Source organism: Chanodichthys erythropterus, chromosome 11 (assembly GCF_024489055.1).
Source record: "Chanodichthys erythropterus isolate Z2021 chromosome 11, ASM2448905v1, whole genome shotgun sequence".
Taxonomy (NCBI): Eukaryota; Metazoa; Chordata; class Actinopteri; order Cypriniformes; family Xenocyprididae; genus Chanodichthys; species Chanodichthys erythropterus.
In genome coordinates this window covers 4,373,458-4,396,638 of record NC_090231.1, presented here as the reverse complement: position 1 = coordinate 4,396,638, position 23,181 = coordinate 4,373,458, and the positions used below count along the sequence as shown (strand labels likewise).

At 37.2% G+C, this 23,181-nt stretch overlaps 1 protein-coding gene across 1 annotated transcript in view; it reads right to left on the bottom strand.

Annotated features, from left to right (window-relative positions):
• abhd17c (abhydrolase domain containing 17C, depalmitoylase) overlaps positions 1–22,481 on the bottom strand; it is a 59,185-nt gene extending 36,704 nt beyond the window's left edge. The window contains exon 1 of the mRNA XM_067400403.1: positions 21,545–22,481. Coding sequence (XP_067256504.1) covers positions 21,545–22,029 — 485 coding nt within the window. The 5' untranslated portion in view covers positions 22,030–22,481. The remainder of the gene's footprint in view (positions 1–21,544) is intronic.
• Positions 22,482–23,181: the final 700 nt, after the last annotated feature.

Genomic DNA, 23,181 nt, shown 5'->3' with positions numbered 1-23,181 from the left:
ATATATATATATATATATATATATATATATATATATATATATATATATATATATATATATATATATATATATATTTCACCATTAATATATACCTTAAAAAATAAAGTTATAATAATTTATTGTTATTAGTGTTAGTATTATTAAATTGAGATGTAGCTAAATTTGACTGTACAACAGTAATACATTTCTGTCACAATGTTTTATTTTATTTAGTTGGGTTGCAGTGAAGACCTTTGATTTTCTGGGTTTATGATATGACGATAGTTTTTCTCAAATGGAATGGTGAAATGCTCATGAAGTGACTCTGGAGATGAAATTCATGCATTAATGTCCTCATACAGTGAGGCAGCAGTGGCTGAAAACAAATGACTGAAAAAGAAAACGACTGCATCCATGTAACACATGCAGTGAAAATGTGTTGGGTAACACAGCGTGACATGCATGCTTCCACCTGTCTGTGTGCCGGCAGTAAGTTAAAGCTGTTTTAAGAGGATGTCCTCTGACCTCACATGCCTCTTTAAAGAGAGACTCCACATGTAAATGTTACGGAAAGGTTTAATTTATTGCATCAAACAAGCTCCTAAAGCACTCTAAAATCCTTTTACTGCTTTCCTGTGCATTCAAGAGTGACCTGCCAACACTAGCTTACCTCAGGTTCATGAGATTACCTCTCTCAATGGAGGAGTCAAACACCACACGGATGCAAATGCAAATACTCAAGCAAATTTGAATCTCCTTTGGTACAACCAAAAGGTGAAAATTACTCGTGCTCATGTCGCTCTAAACTTGTCTTTGTTTCTTGTGTGGAACGCAAAGGATGATATTGTGAAGAATATCTCAGGAGGTTTCTGTCTGTACAATAGAAGTCATTGGGGTGTTGTGTTGGACAAAGAGGGGCCTCGGAGTAAAAAAGGTTGAGAACCACTGCTAAGTTTCACCCTAGTTTTGTCCAAGAGTCACAAGTAAAAATCTGCAGCCGACACAGGAGGCCCAATCAGAGCTGAATCAAATCCAAGCTGAAGGTCTTCCTGAGAGCGTTATTCCAGCATCCGGACTAAAAGACACCTGCCTGAGCCTGCAGGTGTAGTTAGCATGCAGTCGGCAGCAGAAACGTATTCACAGAACTGGGAAGGACTACAAGAAGGGAAGGAAGCAAATATAAAAGGATCAGTGAGGAGAGATGAACTGTGGTTAAAACTGCGTAGGTGTGAAAAGCAGAGGAAGACAAGCCAGATTTTATAGTTGCTATGTCTGTCACAAACCCAGGGCGGTTAAAAATCAGTCCAAGCTTCGTTGCAGAATACATTTGCTTCCTTTCTCTGCTCTCAACCCACATCTCTGAATGACTCTGACGACAGCTTCTTACTAGCCATTTCTGAGTCATAAGCCTCAATGACAGACTAGCAGAAGAATCAGACACAGCCGGTCTGATCTCAGCGGGTGAGCAGCTAATAGCTCTGCTGAATCAAAACAACTTTCCACTAGCTTGAAAGTAGTCTGTGGTGGCCTCTCGAGGTCTTTGAGATCACTGAGCCGCTTCTCACGTCGATGAGCTCATAATCTACTGCCCTGCTTGGATCTGGTCTACGTGTTTCCCCTCATCAAAAGCCAGTCGTTATTCGAAGGGGTTTTACTACACTTAAAAGACTTACAAAATAAGAATGTAAGGTCAGAACCATCTTTTTACTGAATAGAAAGCTGCCAAATAGAGTGCTACATGGATGATTTTGTGTGCCAACCTGGACGTTTGCATCACCACAAAAATCTAACAGGATTTTCCCATTGGCTTTTAGATCATCTCAAGAAAATACACTCCATGACCAATGCAAACTTCACAAATGAACACAAATATTAAGAATTTTGAAGCCTAAATACAGTAGGCATTAGGGTTGTCACGATACCATAAAAATGTCTTACGATACTATACCAGCTGAAGTATCGCGATACCATGCAGCAAACAAAATGAACCAAACTTTCATAAAAACATGAAAACAGACCAGATTTTTCTCTGAATACTTCATTAATGAGAATGAATAACAGGATTTATTACCAATCAAATTAATTATTGTAAACAAAATTCATCTTAGTACTGCATTTATGCATTTGCACTTACATAAATTACAATTGCATAAATAATGTTATGAGATTAATGTTTCAAATATAAAAATCTGAATATTGAAATAAAAATGTTGGGGGAAAATGATAGAATAGGCCTACTTTTAGATGGGAGAGTAGGTGGCAGCAAGTCTTAATGATTAAGTCAATAAATCATTCAACCAATTCATTCAAAATGGCTGATTCATTCAGAAACAAAGCAAATGACTTTTTGTTTGTTTGTTTGTTTTTTTTGGAATGGCTTAGTGAGTCAGTGACTCACCCAATTTGTTCAAAAAAGGATTCATTTAGAAACTAAGCGGAAACAGCGCTCTTGCGCATGTCATGAACCATCAGGAGCATTTTTGGCAGCTTATCTTGAAATTGCCAACCATGACTGGAGAGCAGTATGTAAATTAAAACATAATAAATGTATAATGTTAAAATCACGATTGATATGATTGATAAGAACCGAGTGCAAAGCTGCTATAGCCTATTGATGAATGGAATTACGTTTGCCTGAATTGTCTTTGCAAAGATGTTTCTAGAAACAAACTATTACACCTTTTCCAAAGGTCAAATGAGCAACGGAAAAACTGTGAGAATTTATTCTTATATAAAGATGTTAAGTGAATTTGACACTTTCTCCAGAAAAAATGCAGTGCGAACAACAACAACGTGCAAGTGCAACCATCTCACTGCAAAATTAACTGAAGCATCAGGAAACAATAAGGCGCTAATTCTACAGAGCATTTACTACACAGGGCACAGCAGACAGGCAACGGCAGTCTCTTGTAATGTTTTTGCAGGCATGCATGTTGAACTGATGTGTACCTGCCGCACATACAACATTCCTTACGGTACTGATGATACTACAGTTTAAAAAAATACTGGCATCTTTAGTATCACGATACTACCGTAGCACCGATACACCGTGTAACCCTAGTAGGCAAACATAAAAAGCTAAAATTAGGATATAAACTAACTACACCAAGGTTGAACGACTTCAATGTCTCCACCATTAAGCTTCTGATAACTTTTAATATTGATGTAAAATCTACAATTTGGAAAGTTTAAGCAAAAATAGTTCAAATAATTATCTTTTTTCTTAGAAAATATCTTGAGCTTGTCTGTGGTTAACACCTTATTTTAGGCATGTAACCAAAAACCCTTTCAAAAAAAACCATTGGGATTATGGAACTGGAAGTTCAAAAAAGGAAACTCGTTTCAGGATTTTAGGACTCTATAGTGACACAAACATTTTAGAGTATAGGGATAGTTCACCCAAAACTGAAAATTCTGTCATGGTTTACTCATCTTTAGCCATGTTTCCATCCAAAGCAAATTTGACTTATGCGATGTTCCAATTTTGCGCATAGCGAATAAAGCACCGTTTCCATCCAGTGATTCGAAGAGAACAAAATCATCACTTCCTGATAAACTGGCACTAAATATCACTATGAAAAGTAGGAGAAGCCACTGTACATAATAGTTTTCGTATATAATACATTTCTTGTGTCTCAGAGCATGCAGTCAAAATGCAATAAGCACGTTTTCTTGCTTTGGGAGACAAATGCTGCTGTTTGGGAATGCAGTCGTGTAAGACAGTTCTGGAAGCTAATTATAGCGATCCACTTTGACAACAGACTTTGCTCAGGCATTTCAGATGCTACGCAAAAAGATCGGTCCAATGGTTAGTCCAGTTACGCCACTGTGCAAAGTCACATGATTTACTCTGTAAATGTGTTTCAATAGTTTATGCACATGTTTCTTATAGGATAAAAAAACCCATATCTGATTCAAACAAGCGCATAAGTTTATGCAAAACTGTACAACTTTCTTTCATTTGTGAACACAAAAGATGATATTTTGAAGAATGTGAGTTCATATAATATATGTCCGTACAATGAAAGTCAATGGGTTTTGTGTTTGGAACACCACAAATAGCTTAGTTTATGAGTGAACTATCCCATTATTAACAGTAGAAAAACAACTCCACAAACTGTGTCCTAAATCATTTTACTACTGCGGCAATCCTGTTCTTAGTGCAGCAGGAAACAAAGAAACATCTAAGACAACCACTTAGTCCTTCCCCTCGATTTCATTTTGAATCTGGGAGCATGACTGACCTCTAACAGATGAGGGCGAGATGTCAGAAAAAAGTCAGTAGGACATCCCCTCTCTAAAATTGAGTTGTTTGGAGTCAGCTAGTGGGGTGCTGCCTTGAGCTCAAAGTAATTTAATAGAAGCACATTTCTCCTTTTCTATTTGGTTGGTGCAAAACAATCCAAGTCCATCACACCACTGAAACTACTCGTGTCAGTTTACTGCAGTTTTTTATTGTGAGGCTCTAGTGACCCACTGTTCCTCTCTTATCATTTGGGATTTACTGCTTTGCTGTACACAGTTTACCAGTAGGAGCCCCATGTCTTGTGCACAAAGGGAGAAAAACCTTAATCTTAAATGGGAAAGTGGGATGGGGAGCCATGGACCATGTAAGTCTTAGGCTCAAGCTCACCCGATAAATCACACCTGTGAACGTTCTCTGATTAAAAACTGCTGTCTGTCCTCATGGGAATTATGAAAGGATGTCGCTCCAAAATGGGATTAACTGGCAGGCGTGGAAAAACGGCACGCATTGAACGGGCATACACCTACCTACTCTTTACAGAGAGAGAGAGAGACATTAGGGGAGTGGCTGTCTTGGAAAATGCTGATCCAGTGACTGGAGTGATAAAGAGGGCAAGGTCTCCACAGAAACGCCAGACGGGATGGATTGCAAACAGGAAGAGATTTGATATCAGTAAATAAACACTCTGAAGTGCAAACCAATTTTAATCATTCATTCCTGGATTTATAAATTCAAAATCTGGATTACTATTGCTCATACTTGGGGATATGAAATCCCAAACCCCAAATATTAAACTTAAAGGGATAGTTCACCCAAAAATTATCCCATGATTTACTCACCCTCAAGCCATCCAAGGTGTATATGACTATCTTCTTTTAGACAAACACAGTCCGAGATATATTTAAAGTTGCCCTAGAACATTCTTTCACAAGATGCAATATAAGTCTAAGGTGTCCCCTGAATGTGTCTATGAATTTTCAGCTCAAAATACCACATAGATTTTTTTTTAATTATTTTTTTTTACCTGCCTTTTATGGGGCATCATTAAATATGCACCGATTCAGGCTGCGGCCCCTTTAAATCTCTTGCTCCCTCCCTCGCACTTTTTGTAAGAGAATATCTATACTTAAAACTTTATAAACTATAATAACTAGCTTCCGGCAGAATGCCGTACGCTAGTCCAGTTCCGGAGGAAGAGTGACCTCGAACCCAACGCATGACATATTGACGAACATGGAAGCGCAGATGATACACCGGTCACAAATAAGAAGTCTAAAATGATCATTTTTAAAGAGAAATTTCAAAGGATTTCGATATAAGAGAAACTTGAGCTTGACATTTTAAAATCCTGATGGTACTTGTTTTTCTATAGTACAGATGGTACCGAACATTTATGAATTATAGCATGTATGTTGAAGACCGATTATCAGACATAATGAAACATGAAAAGCACCATTTTCTTTTGTATGTTTGTTATATTTGTGTTATTGCTCATAATAATAACAACAATAATAATAATAATAATAATAAAAAAAACAAGATTTGAAATCTTTATGAGTTAGGCTAGTAGTTTTTGGTGCCAACCTTATTTATTAAGGTTACGGGTCAAAAACTATGAAAGAAATGACTACGCCTGTTTTATTGTATTTATTTATTACTTTTTTGTAGTGGTAAAAATTTGAACCATTATGACTATTCTAAGTGATCAGGGTTTTCTACTTGCAGGCAATATAAGGAGAGACCTAGAGACCAGAATATCAAAAAAAAAAAAAAAAAAAATGCAAGTAAGCAACCACCCAGAACACCTTAACCACAACTACTCAACATCCTAGCATTGTGGCAGAGAGTTCTGCATTGGCAAAATACACATTTTCTTCAGAAAACATAAAAATCTAGTTGATCTTATTATTTAAGACTTAATGATTTGTATGCTAAACTTGGTCCACAATTACCCCTAAAATTGTCTGATTTCCATGTAAACTTTAATTACTACCACCCTCAATAAATGATAAGCCTCTTCAGATGGAGGCCGAGACAGGAAAAAAGTTCATTCTGGACTGCTAAATGGGCCTGAAATAACCCAGAATTCAAGAAAAGTGTATCTAGCTGTCCAAGAGTGCACCATTGATCAGCCATGCAGATCATTTTCAGGGCAGAGCTGTCAGCAAAGAGGAACGCTAAAAGGGAGTCAAACTGAGGGACCAGTGCACATAGTAGTACAGTAATTACGGTGGAAGTTCTGCCTTTAAAAGCAGGACAAATACAACCTAGTAAAAGGGGAAACAGACTTTAAAGAGCGTGCGAAAAGTTTCAAAATCTTTTTTTAAAAATGAAAACAGAAATTTAGCAATAAGAAATACTTATTAACAGGAACCGCCTCAGGACTGTGTGACACGCAAACAATGTGCCTTAAAATAAATGCCATTTCAACATGGCAGTAGAAACTGTAACCTTGAAGGTTGAAGGTACATAAATCGGAGATATAAAAAATTTTGGGCTGCAAGATTTTTTTTTTTGCATTACACATTCTGAATGGATTATATGGTTCAATACGAGCATCATAAAATCATTACGTGGAAAAATACAGTTTTATTTGCATATGGCTCCGGGAAAAGGTTGATCGACAACTTGGTGTCCTTTAACACAAGGACATAAAACAAAAACAGCAAACTCGCCTAGCTAATCTGCTCACTGTGTTCATGTAACTCCATGTTCTTTTCTAGTTTGAATACAATTGTAATCAGTCTAAATGCCAGCATATAATGTACGTGCTGTAATCGTGACAGATTAGTGCAGTTCTGTTTTCCTCTAAAACCTTTTAGACTTGTTCTATCCTCCCAAGCTCTGAGGCTACAACAGCAGCAAAGCTGAATAAAATGTGGAAGTGCCATAACTCCAAGGCAACTGTCACATTTCCACTAAAAGCCTCCAAGTTCCAGCAATTTGACCCATCGCAAACTAGACGAATTCTGCAAAGAATACATAAACCACTGCCTAAGGACTGCATGAAATGCAAAACAAAGAAATGGGATTGAAATGGACATTGTGAAAAAGATTGTTCTAGAGTTTGTTTGTTTGTTTTTTAAATAGTTTGATGCACCAACAACTCTTCAGTATTCAGCAGCTCAGCCAATCCTGATGAGCAATTACACAGATAAAAGAGGTTAACCAATATTAAGGTCAATTCTAGAAATCTTAAAAGGGGTCATGAACTGCGTTGTTTTATTGTTTTATAATGTTTCCTGAGGTGCACTTATAATGTTAGTATGATTTTACATCAAAAATCATGCATTTTTCCAACCCTGATTTTAGCCCTCTGGTTTGAATGCTTGGTTTTAAGGGGCGTGTCTGCAGTGAGACCTTAATGTTGCTCACTGCTGTGATTGGCTGACACCTTTGCATATGAATTAGCCAAGTATTATTCTCTCAACTTTTAGCATGTTTTTAATATTAAATCTCTCAAGGCTAACTAATCATGAAAAGTGTTGCATTGCATTTAGATCGTGGCATGAAAGGTTGCAGTGATGAACATTGTAGTCGATCACAGACATGTTGTTGAGCGCATGAAAGCAGTGATCTCATCATTGCAACTCAATTTCTGCACACTAACGAATGCTTTCATCATAACTTACAGTGCAAACTTGATGTAACAAAGATTTTTTTAATAAAACGGTAGTTTTGGTGAAAGTCCTCAACTCAAGTCACTGATAAACTCACACAGTTTGATTGACAGCTCCAGTGATTGTAAAGGGAGCGTTCTTTGATCGCTTTCTATATAATTTAATCACTGTTTAAATAAGATTGTTTTCATCTTACTAAGAGAAACAACGTGAAGTTGACCATTTAGTCACTGGTTTGATTTACTGACACATAGACAAAGAACATCTGACTGTTCATTCTAATGTCTGATCTGATATTAATGATTCATGTACACAGTTACTGACATGTTGTTGCATTACTGTCGAGTCCATATCGTTAAAGTCTGTTTGCAAAGCCTTCGCTGAAATGCATTTGATTTACCAAATAATCCACAGTGAAATGTAGCGAATACTAATAAATAAAGCTTAACTGAGACATTCATATTGTTGAAAATAAATAACCATATTCCTGCATTAGGATCCTTTGAAAGGTAATGTTATTTTAATCCTGTATCGCTCTTCTCTCCTCCTCATCTCACTGACACACCAGTGGGTGGGGCTAACGTTGAAATGATGAAGTAGGCGTTGATTTCTTCTGTGGAGGCGGAGTTTCACCTATAGGCACATTCCAGGAACTGTCGTTTGCTGGGTCTGATGTCAATAAAAGCTTTTATTGGAATAACAAGGAAATTTTCAGTTCTGAAACTTACAGGATATTCGTATAATATGATGACCTCATATATCAAAAGCTCAAGAAAAAGTTGGTTTCTCAATTCATGATCCCTTTAAAAGGTATTTTTTGGGAAGAAAGTAATATGCTACAAAAGTGAAAAACATGGCAATGTTCAGCCAGATACTTTTCTTACCTTTTATTCTCAAGTTTATCACAAGACTCAACCGTAGCCCTGGACTTGCAGGTATGAGACAGTATCCGAATTTGCCATCCAACAGTCCGCGGCGGCTCTGTCTGGTTCATTAGGTGCACTGTAAATAATTCACACCGAGACACTGGAAGTGCAACGGTGAAACCTGCACTGTCAGGCTGAATTTAATGAACACTTTAAGTTTTAAAACCGTTATGGGGAACGTTTTTTTCCTCTTTCTGATGACTTTAGGAAAGTTTAATTGAAGGGCTTTTTTCCTCAGAAAACCTCTGAAGTTAATTTATTACTTGCATAAACTCCTAAAACCCCACACACACCTGGAAAGTCGCAAGCAGGTGCACAGAATACAGACAATATTATCGCCTGAAGAGGGTCGTAAGACTGAAACACTGCTGACTGAATGAATATTGGACATTTCACAAGACGTGGCAACATGTGGGACTTCTATCATTTGTAGACCAGCAACAGATTAATGGTAAGCACAAAGTTATAGAAACTGCTCACCATACTAAAACTGGAGAAAATGCTCCCAACAGACCATGGCATTCAAAAAGGACAAAAAAAAAAAAAAAAAGGAGCTTCCTCTGGACTGTCCAAGCATTTCTGCCCATTTGAAATGCATTACGTTCCATAAACAGAAAAGGACTTGGTGCACAATGGGCCAAATACAGGCCAGAAACCCCAGGAGGAAGCGCAGGAGGTAAATGACACATTAAAAAGTCAAATCCTTTGTGCATTATCTTACTTGAGCAAACACCTCGGATAAATCCGGCAAATGTTTGGATGGAGCAAATGGCCTCAAAAAGGTGTCAGGTGCTGATATGGTAATACTTAAAACAGATTAGCATTAAAATGTACTGTGAGCTATGTTCTCAGTTTAATGAGTTTTAATTTATTCAAATGAGTTTGAAGATTTTGCATTGAATACAAACATTACAGTTCAACTTCAGAGAACTTTTCAACTTCAGGTTATTAAACTTTAAAGTAAACTCTGAATTATATTAATTAGGCCCCTTTTTTTTACAAGATGTAATATAAGTCTCTGGTGTCCCCAGAATATGTCTGAGTTTCAGCTCAAAATACCCAAAAGATCATTATAGCATGTCCAATTTGTCCCATTTGGCAAAAACACCGCATTTTCATGCGTGTACCTGTAAAGGGGACATATCATGAAAATTGGACTTTCCGTGTTTAAGTGCTATTATCGACCAACCCAGAAAACGTGAAAAAGGACATCCCAGTAACTTTGTTTTGGCAAATCTTTCTCTGCAAGCATGTGAAAAAACTAGCCACTCAGGTTTCACTCCCCTTGTGACATAGGAAGGGATCTTATAATATTACCATCCTTTAATCTGCACGTTTTCACCCACGGCGCCACCATTTTGTTTTCACAAGCGACGGCGGTGCTTGTTTATACACTGCGGACACACACCAGTGTTCAAACACCATGTAAAAGTGAATTTTGCATAATAGTTAACCTTTAAACTCATATCGATAATGGAGAATGTCAATTGTTAGCTGATAATTCCCTGCATCAGCCAAGCACCACTATAATGCCAAAATACTTAAAAAATACCCAAAATATTAAACTTTCAACTTTTAACTCGTAGTCGTACTGCACAGTTTTTGCTCTAAACATGAACGGCATTGGCAAGTCATATGGCTTGTTGATGGAGCACTATTACTCCAAGCTATTGGACTAATGGCTCCCTTTCCAAAACATGTTTTCCAATAGCATTGGAGAACTGACAAAATAATTTCAAAATGTCACAATTACCACCACGGCCATACAATTATATTTTGCTGGCTTCCTAACACAGCAGCACGGAGGGTCCTCGGACTGTTGTTTCTGGCATTCATTTAATTCACTTCACAATCCAATGAATTTTAAATTACTCCATCAACTCTGAAATACAGTTCAATGCGATTATGATCTTTGCATCAGCATATAAACATGACATTTACATCTACAGCAAATGTTTGCACATCCTGTGGAATCTACAAAAGGATGCAGTCACTTACTACTGTTACACTAGCAAACACACAACAGACTCAGAGTTAACTTACCCCGTCACACGAGTACTTTCAACATCAGCAGATCAATTTCAGGGTAGAGCTGTCAGCACAGTGGAAGGTTAAACTGAGTCAAACTGAAGTGCTACTGCACACAATACAGTAATTATGAAGTTCTTGTGCAACCATTAAAGAGAGGCAAACACAGGAGGAAAGGCAATAAGCATGTGCGTAGTACGTGCATGTAGGGCTGGGCGATATGGCTGAAAACTGTATCATGATATCAGTGTTTCATATTGGTCGATATCGATAATTATTGATTTTTTTATGACCCATTTAAAATAAGGACCAGGACAAAAATATATTACATTTAAACATTTTTATTTTAAACTTAACTTTCCTCTGATCATAATCCCCTCAGTTAAGACAGAAATGTCAACAACCATGGAAAACTCAAATTAAAATGTAAACATAAGTCTAAAGTAGGGTGACCACTAGTCCCGCATTTTACGGGACAGTCCCGAAATTAGGAGCTTTGTCCCGCAAGACTTAAGTAGTGTCTCGCATTTCATTTATGTCTGTAATTTTTTTTTCATCCCTGAAATTACAATACCACAGTAAATATAAATATAATATAATATAATGCTGTGAGCATTTAAAAATCTATTTGTGCAGCCGTCATATTCTAGCTGTGAAAATCACCAACCAGCGCAATCTAGAGAGGTTTTCCCTCTGATGACAACTGAGTGGACGGCGCAAAGAGCAGGCCTCAACAAAATCACAACTACACCAGCAAGGATTTCAACTTCCATACTGGATAAGTACCTCAAGAGCTGCTCAAAGCTGCCCAAATCGATTATTGAAAGCATGTAATCATCCATCCTGATGTTAAATATTTCCAAAGAACAGCGGCGATCAAGCGCCACACACGGAAATGGTCGAGCACCAACAGAAAAACGAGATATTCTCCATTTGTTTTAACCAATACAAAATTGCGAAATTCAGACACGACTTTCTTCTCACGGTAATATTTCATTTATTGCGGGTTCTATGACTTTATTATATCGAAAAATGGCGAGCGTGCATCAAATGCGCGAGCAATCTCTCCACTCACAGGCGGATTCCCTTGCACAAAACTGAACACGCGCACTCTCTCGCTTAGATATCACATCTGCGCGCTCAAACTTTTGTCCTCCTGCATGTGCAGCCGTGAATATAGAATTGTCTTCTCTCCAGGATTTAATGTTGCCATAAGCGCAACATTATAGTGTGGGCACCCATCGGCAGAAACATTATTCGGCACATATGCCAAGTTTGCCAGCAAATGTAAATCAATATTTACATAGTGTAATAGATGTAAATTTATCTGTCTCATGTGTCCCGCATTGTCCCGCAAAATCACATCTACTGTCCTGCAACAGATCAATAGTCAGGTGGTCACCCTAGTCTAAAGTCACAATGAACACTTTTCCTCTTTTATTTACAATTTCCTCGCTCGCTGCGGCACTCATTTTCTGCTTATCAGTCGCCGGTTACTGAAGAGGAATCCAGCACGAGACGATAATGGCGCAATCAAAATTGATACCGTTACATGATTGGCTGTTAGCGTGTCACTTACTACGTTGCTAAGTTACCAGAGAGCGAGCGCCTTTGTTAATGCAACCAAACTTGCTTCGCAACCTCTGTTTTCTTCCGACGAAGAATAAAAAATATAGAACGTTTTATCGAACACATTTTTTATTGATATCGATCATGTGTCTATCGCGATACATAACGTTATCGTTTTATCGTCCAGCCCTACGTGCATGCAAACATTTCAAGCTATACAAGCATTCCAGACTGCAATTCATAATGCAGCTCAAGTACATTTGCATCCAAGATTTTGCATTTGCATAGAATGGTTCCAGGACAAAGAGGAAACAAAAGACAGATTCTAAACTACGGTTAAACTTAGGGCGATTACGATTACGGATGCCATGAACATAAACGTAAACGTTCAAAGGAGAAAATCCAGCGCGACTGAGCGGACCAATCGAAACACGATTTTGTATTTCTGCTCAGCTAGCCACATTGGGCATCAACCACACGGCAAACGCTAATACTTTTTCATATACTATCTACTTTCTTTGTATGACAGTTCTATCTAATAGACAGGACTGATAGATCATAATCTAGTCTAGTGAATAGGGCTCTGCACGATTTATCGCATGATACGAAAAATAACATTGACCTTAAACGAGATTATTGCTTCAACGCGATTCTTAGTGCGATTATAAAATCGCAAAGGCTGTGATTATTTTTTTATATTCGAGCTTGTCAATGAAGTATGGCTTCAAATACATCTGAAAGCACTGCATGATTGAGTGTCTTATAATGTGCATTTGAAAAAGCAACATGCGTCAAACATCTTTCCAGACATGAGAAGCATTTATTAACAACTTGTCCAACAAGAGAGAACATTTAATAACATGTTTTTACTCCAAACTCACTTCATAACGAGAGTTGAGTGTCCTTCTGTGAGATGATGTGTCTTCTTACACATAAGGCAGCTGTGTGTTTATTAATCATGTTTTATCAAAGCGTTTCAATCTTCTGTTTATTCAGATACAGCAGTATGACGCGTGTTATGTACTTCTAGTGCAGGGCATATTTAGAGTTTCAGTGCATAGGGAGAGGCATAACAGAGGTGTACAGCTCTGACAAGTTATGCATAAAATAATCGCAGCCTTTGCCATATCGCGTGCAGGTTAATCGCGATAAATAGTGCAGCCCTACTAGTGAAGACTGTGAATATGAGCACTGTGAGCTCGGGACCTGGCTGAGCTGTTCTCAGCGCCGTCAAAATAAAAGTCACAACAACAACAAGCTCAGTTTGTGTCACTTCAGAGTTCCTACTGGCGGTGTGAATGCAACCAGGAAAATGGCCCATTTGTTTATTTTTTCTTATTATTGTTTAAAGAAGAAACTAAAGTGAGGCTTAATGGTATAGAAAAGCTATTAAAAAAAAAAAAAGTCAGGAGAGTTTTCATGTTGTTTCTTATTTTTATATAGAAATATGGCATGCAGTTGCTTCAAAAAAAATGGTATAAAGCTATCAAAACATCATTCAATGTAAATTGTTATAATCGTAATTATAAGTAATAAATCACAATTACAATTTCAAGGGAAAGCAATTAGGCCTACAATAAATTTTTCAATGCAGTGCTTCCCACAAATAGACTTTACTTGGGCGGGCCACCCACGTATAATAACGGCCGCCCAAGTATATTCAGAGACACATTTTTGCTTTTATTATTTTTAATCCTCTTACACTTTTATATCCTCGCAAGATAATGAAACCATCGCGATCGTCGTTTCATACCTGCTCGTCATGTGTGCGTCAGAACTGTTTACTCCTAACATTCAAACGGACGCTGCATTTTGCAAAGTCACAAGGGGGCACTGTTGCAATTTCTAAAGGCTCGCGCAACAGCGCTTCAAAGTGATTCTCAAACAATGAAAAGCGCAGATTTATGCCAAGCGATTGCTAATGAACTCAAGTTGATGAATTATTACAATGTCTACTTCATGGCCTTTACATAAAATGTTTTAGACGATTGTAAGAATCTGAAGGATCAGCCTGCAATAGTACCGACATTTCAAAATAAGAGTCTCAGTGTATTTCTGGCTTGTTTATAATTAAGTCACATGCAACGTTTTTTTCTTTTGGGCATTATTGGTATTTTGGTTACACAATAAATTGTATTTAATTTGATTTCCATTTAATTCATAGTAAATTATTGTAGTCTCCCCCACAGGAAGAAAAGACTAAGAACATTATTTGACATTCATTTTATAAATTTTACTAGTAAAATCTGTCCCATTCACTGAGAGAGACACTATATGACAGTAAGGAGAACATAGGAAAATGTGAACCATTTTAATGCATAATTTACAATGCATAATATTAGTATGCAATTAAATGCAATATGTTATTTAATTAAAATGAATTTCAATAAATAAAAATACTGTTAAAAATCACACATTGTTTGTTTGTCACATGTAGTAGACAATATTTGTGCTGTGGGTAATATTTCGCCCGGTTACCACTGCAAGTATATTTCAAACCTGTGGGAAGTACTGCAATGATGATTAAATCTAACGATCGCTTAGCTCGGATCATGCCAAACCGTACAAATTATTATTATACTTTGTTCTCAAATTGGTAATGTTAACAACATCAGCATTACTATGATTATGTGTATATTAGAGTTACCTGTAGATTTCAATTTCTGTAGCAATTCAACAGCCCAAAGTCTTTTGCTTTTTGACTAAGGCTGAATCTCCAGTTGTCACTGATGATTGTCATTTGGATCTTTCTGTATTACAATCCACCATTAAAATGATAAGTTTAATTATTTCAGCTGCTGTGAGAACAGGCTATAAATGACCCGCTACCAGCAGCATCCTCACATGATAAAACTGACTTGCCTGGACTCCTCCTTTCTGTTTACGGACGTGACGTAATGACGCACAGAGGAACTGCTGCATGCTCAAATTTCCCGTGGAAATCCACCATGTCGATCTTATTATAAAACATTATTACAAGCTTACCGATGTGAATCGAGACAAGATAATGAGAACACTGGCTGGTTTGTACTTGTTCAAAAATTGATTTTGTATCATTTTTAACCAAAAAAAAAAAAGTGTTACGGACTGCAGCTTTAAACTCAACTATTGCCCAGAAAAAAGCTTGGGAAACTGATATTCAAGCTGCTGATTAGGATTGAGATGTAAAGAAACTACATAAGCAAGACTGAGCATCCCAGTTTCAACATCAGCATTTACAGAGCAAAGATGAACTCAGACTCTATAAATAATTGATCATTGCTATGAAGCAGTATTTGAGCGTCCTTACGGTCATAATGAAAACACTTAACTTCCTAATGTTTTCCTGGAAAGTTTGATTGACAAACTAGCACCTCAGTAACCCCAGGATAGCCATTAAAAACAGAAGAGACAGAAAAGAAAAAAAAAAAAAAAAAACTTGCCAGCTACAGTTCAAGAAAAGTAGTTCATGTGTGAAACTAGGAATTTCCATGTCACGCAAATACCAATTCTCAGCAGAGAATGGACCTTCAACTGAACCCACATGGAATAATATATAGTTTTTTTTTGGCAATGCCAAAATCTTGGATTATTTTTTCCACTGAGCACAATGTACTCTGGAATTGCTTTCTACATGAAAATAAGTGTGATGATACCTTAGAATGTGGCTAAAACAAGTGTGCATATGATGCCTTAAAATTAACAGACCAAGACATTTACATTTTGTATTCAACCAACCTCCATTGCTCATTAGACAACATAACCACTGCCAGATGTGCGAACAAATGATAATGTTCCTACTACAAAAATAATTACAGACATTTACACTCTCCAGTGTAAACATGCCCTGTTATAAATTATTAAAGAGAAGGCACTTTATGCAATTGTCTTCAACTTGCCAAAAACACAACTTCTAATGAGTTTGTCAGAGGATTATAAATCAGTCGTCTCTAAAGGCATTGTGGCTATGTTCATACTGTCAGTCCACATCCGATTATTTGCGTATCCAATTGGAATCTGATCCAAGTTATTGACTATCCACACCATGTATTGCAACTGTTCAGATCCCATGCGTGTCCCATTTCGCTCTTTCATTTTCCAGAATATCTGCATTGGTTTCTATGGCAGTGATATTGCGTTAGAATGTTTACACCAAAAACAGCAGCAACTTGGAGGGGATTGCAATACAGATGTTGTCTTATTTACGACATGACAATAGCCATCTTTCCACCTGGTATTAAGATGCATTTCAGTCGATCAGATCACAAGTAGACGAGGACGACACATTTACACCTGGTGTTTTAACAGAAGAGGTTGAAAGTGGACAAAAGAGACGGATTAAAGCACCAGGTGTAAATGTCTCCCATTTACACCTGGTGTTTTAATCCGTCTCTTTTGTCTACTTTTAACCACTTCTGTCCTGATTTATTCAAAGGGGAGGGTCTATGGGTGGGTAAATGAATGGGCTTTTTTTTTTTTTTTTTTTTTTTTTTTTTTTTAGATCTTTCGATCTAACAGACAAAATAAGCTTGAGCAATTTACATTTGATCGTGACCGGAGATGACGGAAAAACATATGGAGAGCATCAGCTTTCGTTTCTGCTCCGACAGCTGCAAGACCGGTCGAACGCTGTTAGTGTTAAAAATCAGGAACATGTTTTCAACTACCTCTGGAAGTGGTTGAAAGTGGACAAGCTCAAAACGTTGTATATAGTGTCGTCCACTTGTGATCTGATCGACCAAAACACATCTTAAAGAGGTGGTTGATTATGATTTCTTTTTTTTTCTTTTTTTGTGTAATGTTGCAGTTTGAGCATAAAAAACATCTGCAATGTTACGACGCTCAAACTTCAATGCAAAGAGATATTTTCTGTTTAAGGACTACAACAAACGGCTGGTAGGGACTACAACAAGCTTCTACCCGGGTTGGTGACATCACTAACCCTAAAATTTACATAAACTCCGCCCCCAGGAACACACAACAAAGGGGGCGGGGCCATGATGGGCTGCTTTAGAGAAGAGGAAGAGTTGTTGTAGTAGAGTGTTGTTGACATGCCGTCATTTTACACCGGACTGCTTCACAAACGAGGATCAATTCCAACACAAAAGATGAACATGACGACACATGATAGTGGATGAATTGAATCAACTCCACAGCAACTACATCAATGTATCCACTAACCATTCAGAAACGTCTAAAAGTTGTAACTTCTTCCTGAGTCTCTCCATCAGTGTCGACTCCGGTTTGAACAATGTAAGGCTGAACACCGTTACTGACAATCCTCATTTTGGCTGCGTGAGATTCTCCAGCTTTGTTGTTGTTGAGCAACCGAAGCGTTCAAGCAGTCAAACTGAAACGGATTCCAGAAATGCGATTTCAACCACATATGAATGTAGCTCAAAATGGATTTGTAAAAACCACATTTCATGTGATTTTTTGCCATTCACACTTGCTAAGTCTGATCGGATTTCAATCGGATATGCACAAAAATTGAATATGGACTGACAGTCTGAACGTAGGCCTAGTCTTGGTTTGCTTCTGGAAGATTCTGTGTGGCCAAGAGAAAGTCCAATGGTGAAAATAGCATCCATGAACCAAAAATGAGGTCAGCTGTTGTTCAGACTGATTATTTGAAAAGTTCTGCCAATAAGTTTAGATAAGTTTGGTGTAATAAAAACACCTGCTTGGACATAATTATGTAGTGAGATAATACTACAGAAGCAGTTAGCGTGCCAGACTGCAGTCCTCAACTTCTCGTGAACAATCTACAACCCAATGACTAATCAGTAAAGAGGTAGTGATCACACACAAGCCCACATAAAATCTGCACCCACAGAATTCAGTGGAAAACGCTACAGATTTCAGCAGAAACAGAGCATCTGACAAGCTCTCCACATCCTACGTTTATAAAAATACTTTAGCTAATTTGATCATACTTGGAGCTAACGATAAAACTGCAATGCTCTCAGCACCATTTGAAACAGTTTATCAAATTAAATTAATGTTCAGCACTGAAAATACAATAAAGTCAGCAGACTGCCATCATTCAATAGACAGATATCCCATTCCCGAGTCGCATTGCACAGCAGCTTCAGAAACTTTATTTTCCCTGAAAATAAACAAAATTTTAGACATTTAACTAAATTATTATACTTGCATGCATTACATGTGAATTGACTGCTACAAATTTCGCTCATTATAACTTCTGGTGGTGACAGACTAGAGGTGGGACAAAATATTGATATGGCGATATATCGTCGTCCTTCTCTGTGCGATACGAGAAACGATACGCTGGCGCCAAACATCAATATTTAAATTAATAAAATAAGGCGTTCTAAATAGATTTATCTGCTCCCAGTGTTCCTACTTTAATGCAGTGCACAACACATAAATGAGAGAAACGTGAACATAAGGTATCTATCCCAAGAAAAAGAGGTTTTTAACAGGATAGTGGCCAGCAGTGTGAGTAAAATAATAGATGCGTCTAAGTTCACAGTTTGGACGCACTTAGGCTTTTATACCATTAATGTGACATTTTTGACGTTGTTCACCGAGCACTTACACAGATATACACAGGGAATTGGAAATTTTGGGAAATTTATATAAATGTATAATATTTATTTAAAATGTATCATATACAAACATAAATATAAACATTTTGTTTGGTCATCATAACATGAAATAACTTTACTGCGGCAATTGATCCTTCAGAAATCATTCTAAAATGCTGATTTGATACTCAGTTATTATCAATGTTGGAAACATGCTTAATATTTTTTTGGAACCTGTAATACTTTTTTCAGGATTCATTGATGAATAAAAAGTTAAAAAGAACAGCATTTATTCAAAATAGAAATCTTCTCTAATCTTTTCTAACAATATCACTTTAATTTCACTTTTTATCAATTTCACACATAATTGCTGAAAAAAAGTATTAATTTAAAAAAAGAAAAAAAAAAAATACTGACCCCACAATTTTGAATGGTAGCGTATATTGTTACAAAATATTTATATTTTAATTAAATTCTATTCTTTAAATTTGTATTCAAAGAATCCTACGGAGCCCCGCACGTCACCTATAGGAGAGAAAAAAACAATCCGTCCCCTCAGTTTATAAACCGTGCTCACGGATTCTTAAACTGTTCCCTTGGTTTAACAAATCGTACCCACGAATTTTCAATCCGTGCGCTCAGATTTCGCAAACAGTACCCTCGGTTTTTAAAGCCGTTCCCACAAATATATAATCCGTGCGCACGCTTTCGCAATCCGTTCCCACGGTTTTGCAAAAACTGTACTCACGGATTCATTTTAGAAGAACATATACTTTACTACAGTAAACTGTAGTGTATATAGTAGAAAACTTAGTGCAATATTGGGTAAAGTAATTTGTTTATATTACTATAGGCTAGTTGTTATATTATCACAACAACTATAGAATTACCACAATAAATTAATTCAGGTACTATATATGGTTCAAAAACACTAATATTTACTATAAATTACTATAGTATTTTTTCACATGGGCCAGGTACGTGTTAATGAATCTTATTGTTTTATTGTGTATTTTTCATCATATTATATTAACTGCAGTGACTCTCTATCAACGGGTAGCGGAATAATAAGAATGTGCGTCAAAATCTTGTGTTTATTTGTTATAATCTTAGCACTTTATTATTATTGCCCAATAAACCTGGCATTGTGACTGACTTTTAATTTCTTTGCTCATCTTTTCTTCTAAATGCATGTAGCCTAAATGTAACAATAGGCTAATAATAATAAAAACAACACCAACTATTATTATTATTTATTGTAGTTATTATTTAAATGTATTTTTTTATCACTTATTTTTATTCATTCATTATTTTTATTATTTATGACTATAAATGAGTGCACGTAAGACAGAATGTTTATCATAAAATAATTAATGAATGCTTTATTTAAAAAAAAAAAAAAAAAACTTTTCGCAGTTTTAGAAATGTTTGTAGCTACTAGGCTATTCCGTCTTAACATGAAGACCTGTTTTGGTGATTTTATTATACTAAGCTTTTTTTTACCGAAAATAGACTTTAAAAGATAAAAATAATGGAAATTCTCAAATGAATTCCGAATGGAAGTTCAGGAGATTCTCCATTTTGTAAAATAAAGTTTACTTATTTAGGATAGCATGCATCCCACACCTAAATAGGTGGCCTGGTTGAATCTGCCGACAAAGATTGGAGGTTTTTACAAAACCGTGGGAACGGATTGTGAAAGCGTGCGCACGGATTATGAATTATGAAAAACCGAGGGTACGGTTTGCGAAATCTGAGCGCACGGATTGAAAATTCGTGGTTTCGGTTTAAGAATCCGTGAGCACGGTTTATAAACTGAGGGGACGGATTGTAAAACAGTCGGCACGGATTGTTTTTTTTTCTCCTATAGGTGACGTGCGGGGCTCCGTAGAATCCTGAAAAAAAGTATCAAAAAAAGTATTACAAAAAAAATATTAAGCAGCAGGGTAAAAAAAATCAACTAAAATTGCATTAAATCTGGTTGTTTTAAACAAAATTATGCTGTAAGATTTTTTTATTTTTTTCCAACTATATTTAAGTACCCTGTTATGGACTAACCTGCAATTTTGCAAATTCCCTGTTTATTCCCATTAATTCCCATTTATAGTTTCCAGCTTTGAAAATTCCCAGAATTTTGCAACCCTAACTCTATTAAAACTCATAAGGCAGTGATGTGACGTGTTTATGAGCAGTTATGCAATAACATGTCATCGCTCAGCTGAAGTGGGCTGGGTCAAGGAGGTTTCAAGTATTTAAAATCAGCAGGACACTAGATAAACACGAATGATAATTAAGGTGTGAACAGGCCTCAATGATGACTAGATAGATAGATAGATAGATAGATAGATAGATAGATAGATAGATAGATAGATAGATAGATAGATAGATATCCCCATTACCACTACTACTAATTTTTTAGTTGCAAAGATGGAGAGTTTTGCACTTTAGTTTTAATACTCTCATCATCACAGAATAGAGTGATATTTATCTGGTATCCACACAACAACAATGCAGATTATTACAAATCAGGAACTTCATGGGCCAAAAATTGCATTCACTCATTTCACAACATCACATCCTTTCATTCATGAACAGCACAAGGAGCACACATATCATCACACAACCAGAACAATCAAACACACTCACTTGTTCCTCAGCACCTGCCAGGCCGCCTCGATATCCGCGTACAGATTCTTCTCGGACGGTTTCCCGGTACTGACCCCATAACCCGAGTAATCATAGGAGAACACATTGCAGTTGATCCTGGACCCGAGGCCGATGTAGAAGCTGCACATCTGGCCCAGATCCACGGCGTTCCCGTGGGAGAACAGCAGCGTGTAGCGGCTAGTGGGCGCGCACCGGACGAACATGCAGCCGACCCGGTTCCCGCGGCTGGTTCGGGTCACGAGCACCTCCACGGCGTCGAGCTCGCGCTGCGAGTACTGCCAGTCGGCGCGCTCGGTGAGATGCAGGCTGGTCGCGCCGCTCGCGTCCGTGTGGATGGAGTACGTGGGCTCGGGCGGCAGGAACGCCAGCTTGGCCGCGATGCGACTCGGACAGGGCGGGCAGCAGAAGAGCCAGCACAACTCACCGAGGGAGAAACTGTTCATTCTCGGGCCTTGCTCGGGCATGGAGAGCGGCTGATACCGGGAGCGCGTCGGAGGGGTTACGAATAGCGGAAAAAATACACCAACGGTCTCGAGGATGCTAAAGCCGTGCTAAGTCGTAGTGGTTTGACGGATCAGTCACTAGCATTTGCTTTTTGACATTTTAAAAAATATATATCCGTTGCAATCCACCACTTATCCGTCTCGATCGTGGGCTGAAAATGTCTAAAAGTCGATCATTAACACTCAATATTCAGCCTCAAGCTAGCCGTTCACATACAATGTAAGCTGCCATTGCTCCTGCTAAGAATGCCCAAATATGGGATTTTTCCGGTCATGGCGGATATCCGGCTCCTGCTGGATGAAGGCGACGTCACGAGGCTTTTCCCTGGATGAGCTGCAGGAGATTCAGGATGGTGCTTCCTTTCTTGTGCTTTAGTCATCATAACTGTGGGTTCAAATAAAAAAAGGAAATATGGAAGATGTTTATGTTTACAAATATTAAACAAAAATAAAAACTTTATATAATTTATTTAGTTTATTCCATCCCACACTCTGGATATTCACTCAGCCACCTTCATTAGTCACATGCTAAGATGCTTCTAAACAGGATTGATCACATGCTGGAACGAAATCCATAAGTAGGAACAATTTATTTTTGTCTATAAAATTAATTTCAGTAATTTATGCAAGCTTTTAGATTAAAACACATTAAATCAGAAGAGTCCATGAGAAAAGATGCATTTAAATCTTTGTGCAATGCAAGTAACACCACATATATATATCTATATATATATATATATATATTTATATATATTTATATATATATATTTCTATATATTTATATATATATATATATATATATTTATAACCATTTTTTTGGCCAACAAATGTTCCCTGACATTAATGAAAAATACAGTTAAACCTTTCTGTTAAAATATATCTGTATCATATTTGACTCTGAATGTAGGCCAGTGTGGTTAAAATCCCTGAGCAATTTATACATTTGAAATACATTTTGTTGAGTTTACTTAAAGGGATAGTTCACCCAAAAATGAAAATTATCCCATGATTTACTCACCCTTAGGTCATAGGTGTATATGACTATCTTCTTTCAGATGAACACAATCAGAGTTATAGCTTTATAATAGGAGTGAATGGTGCCATTTTTTAAGC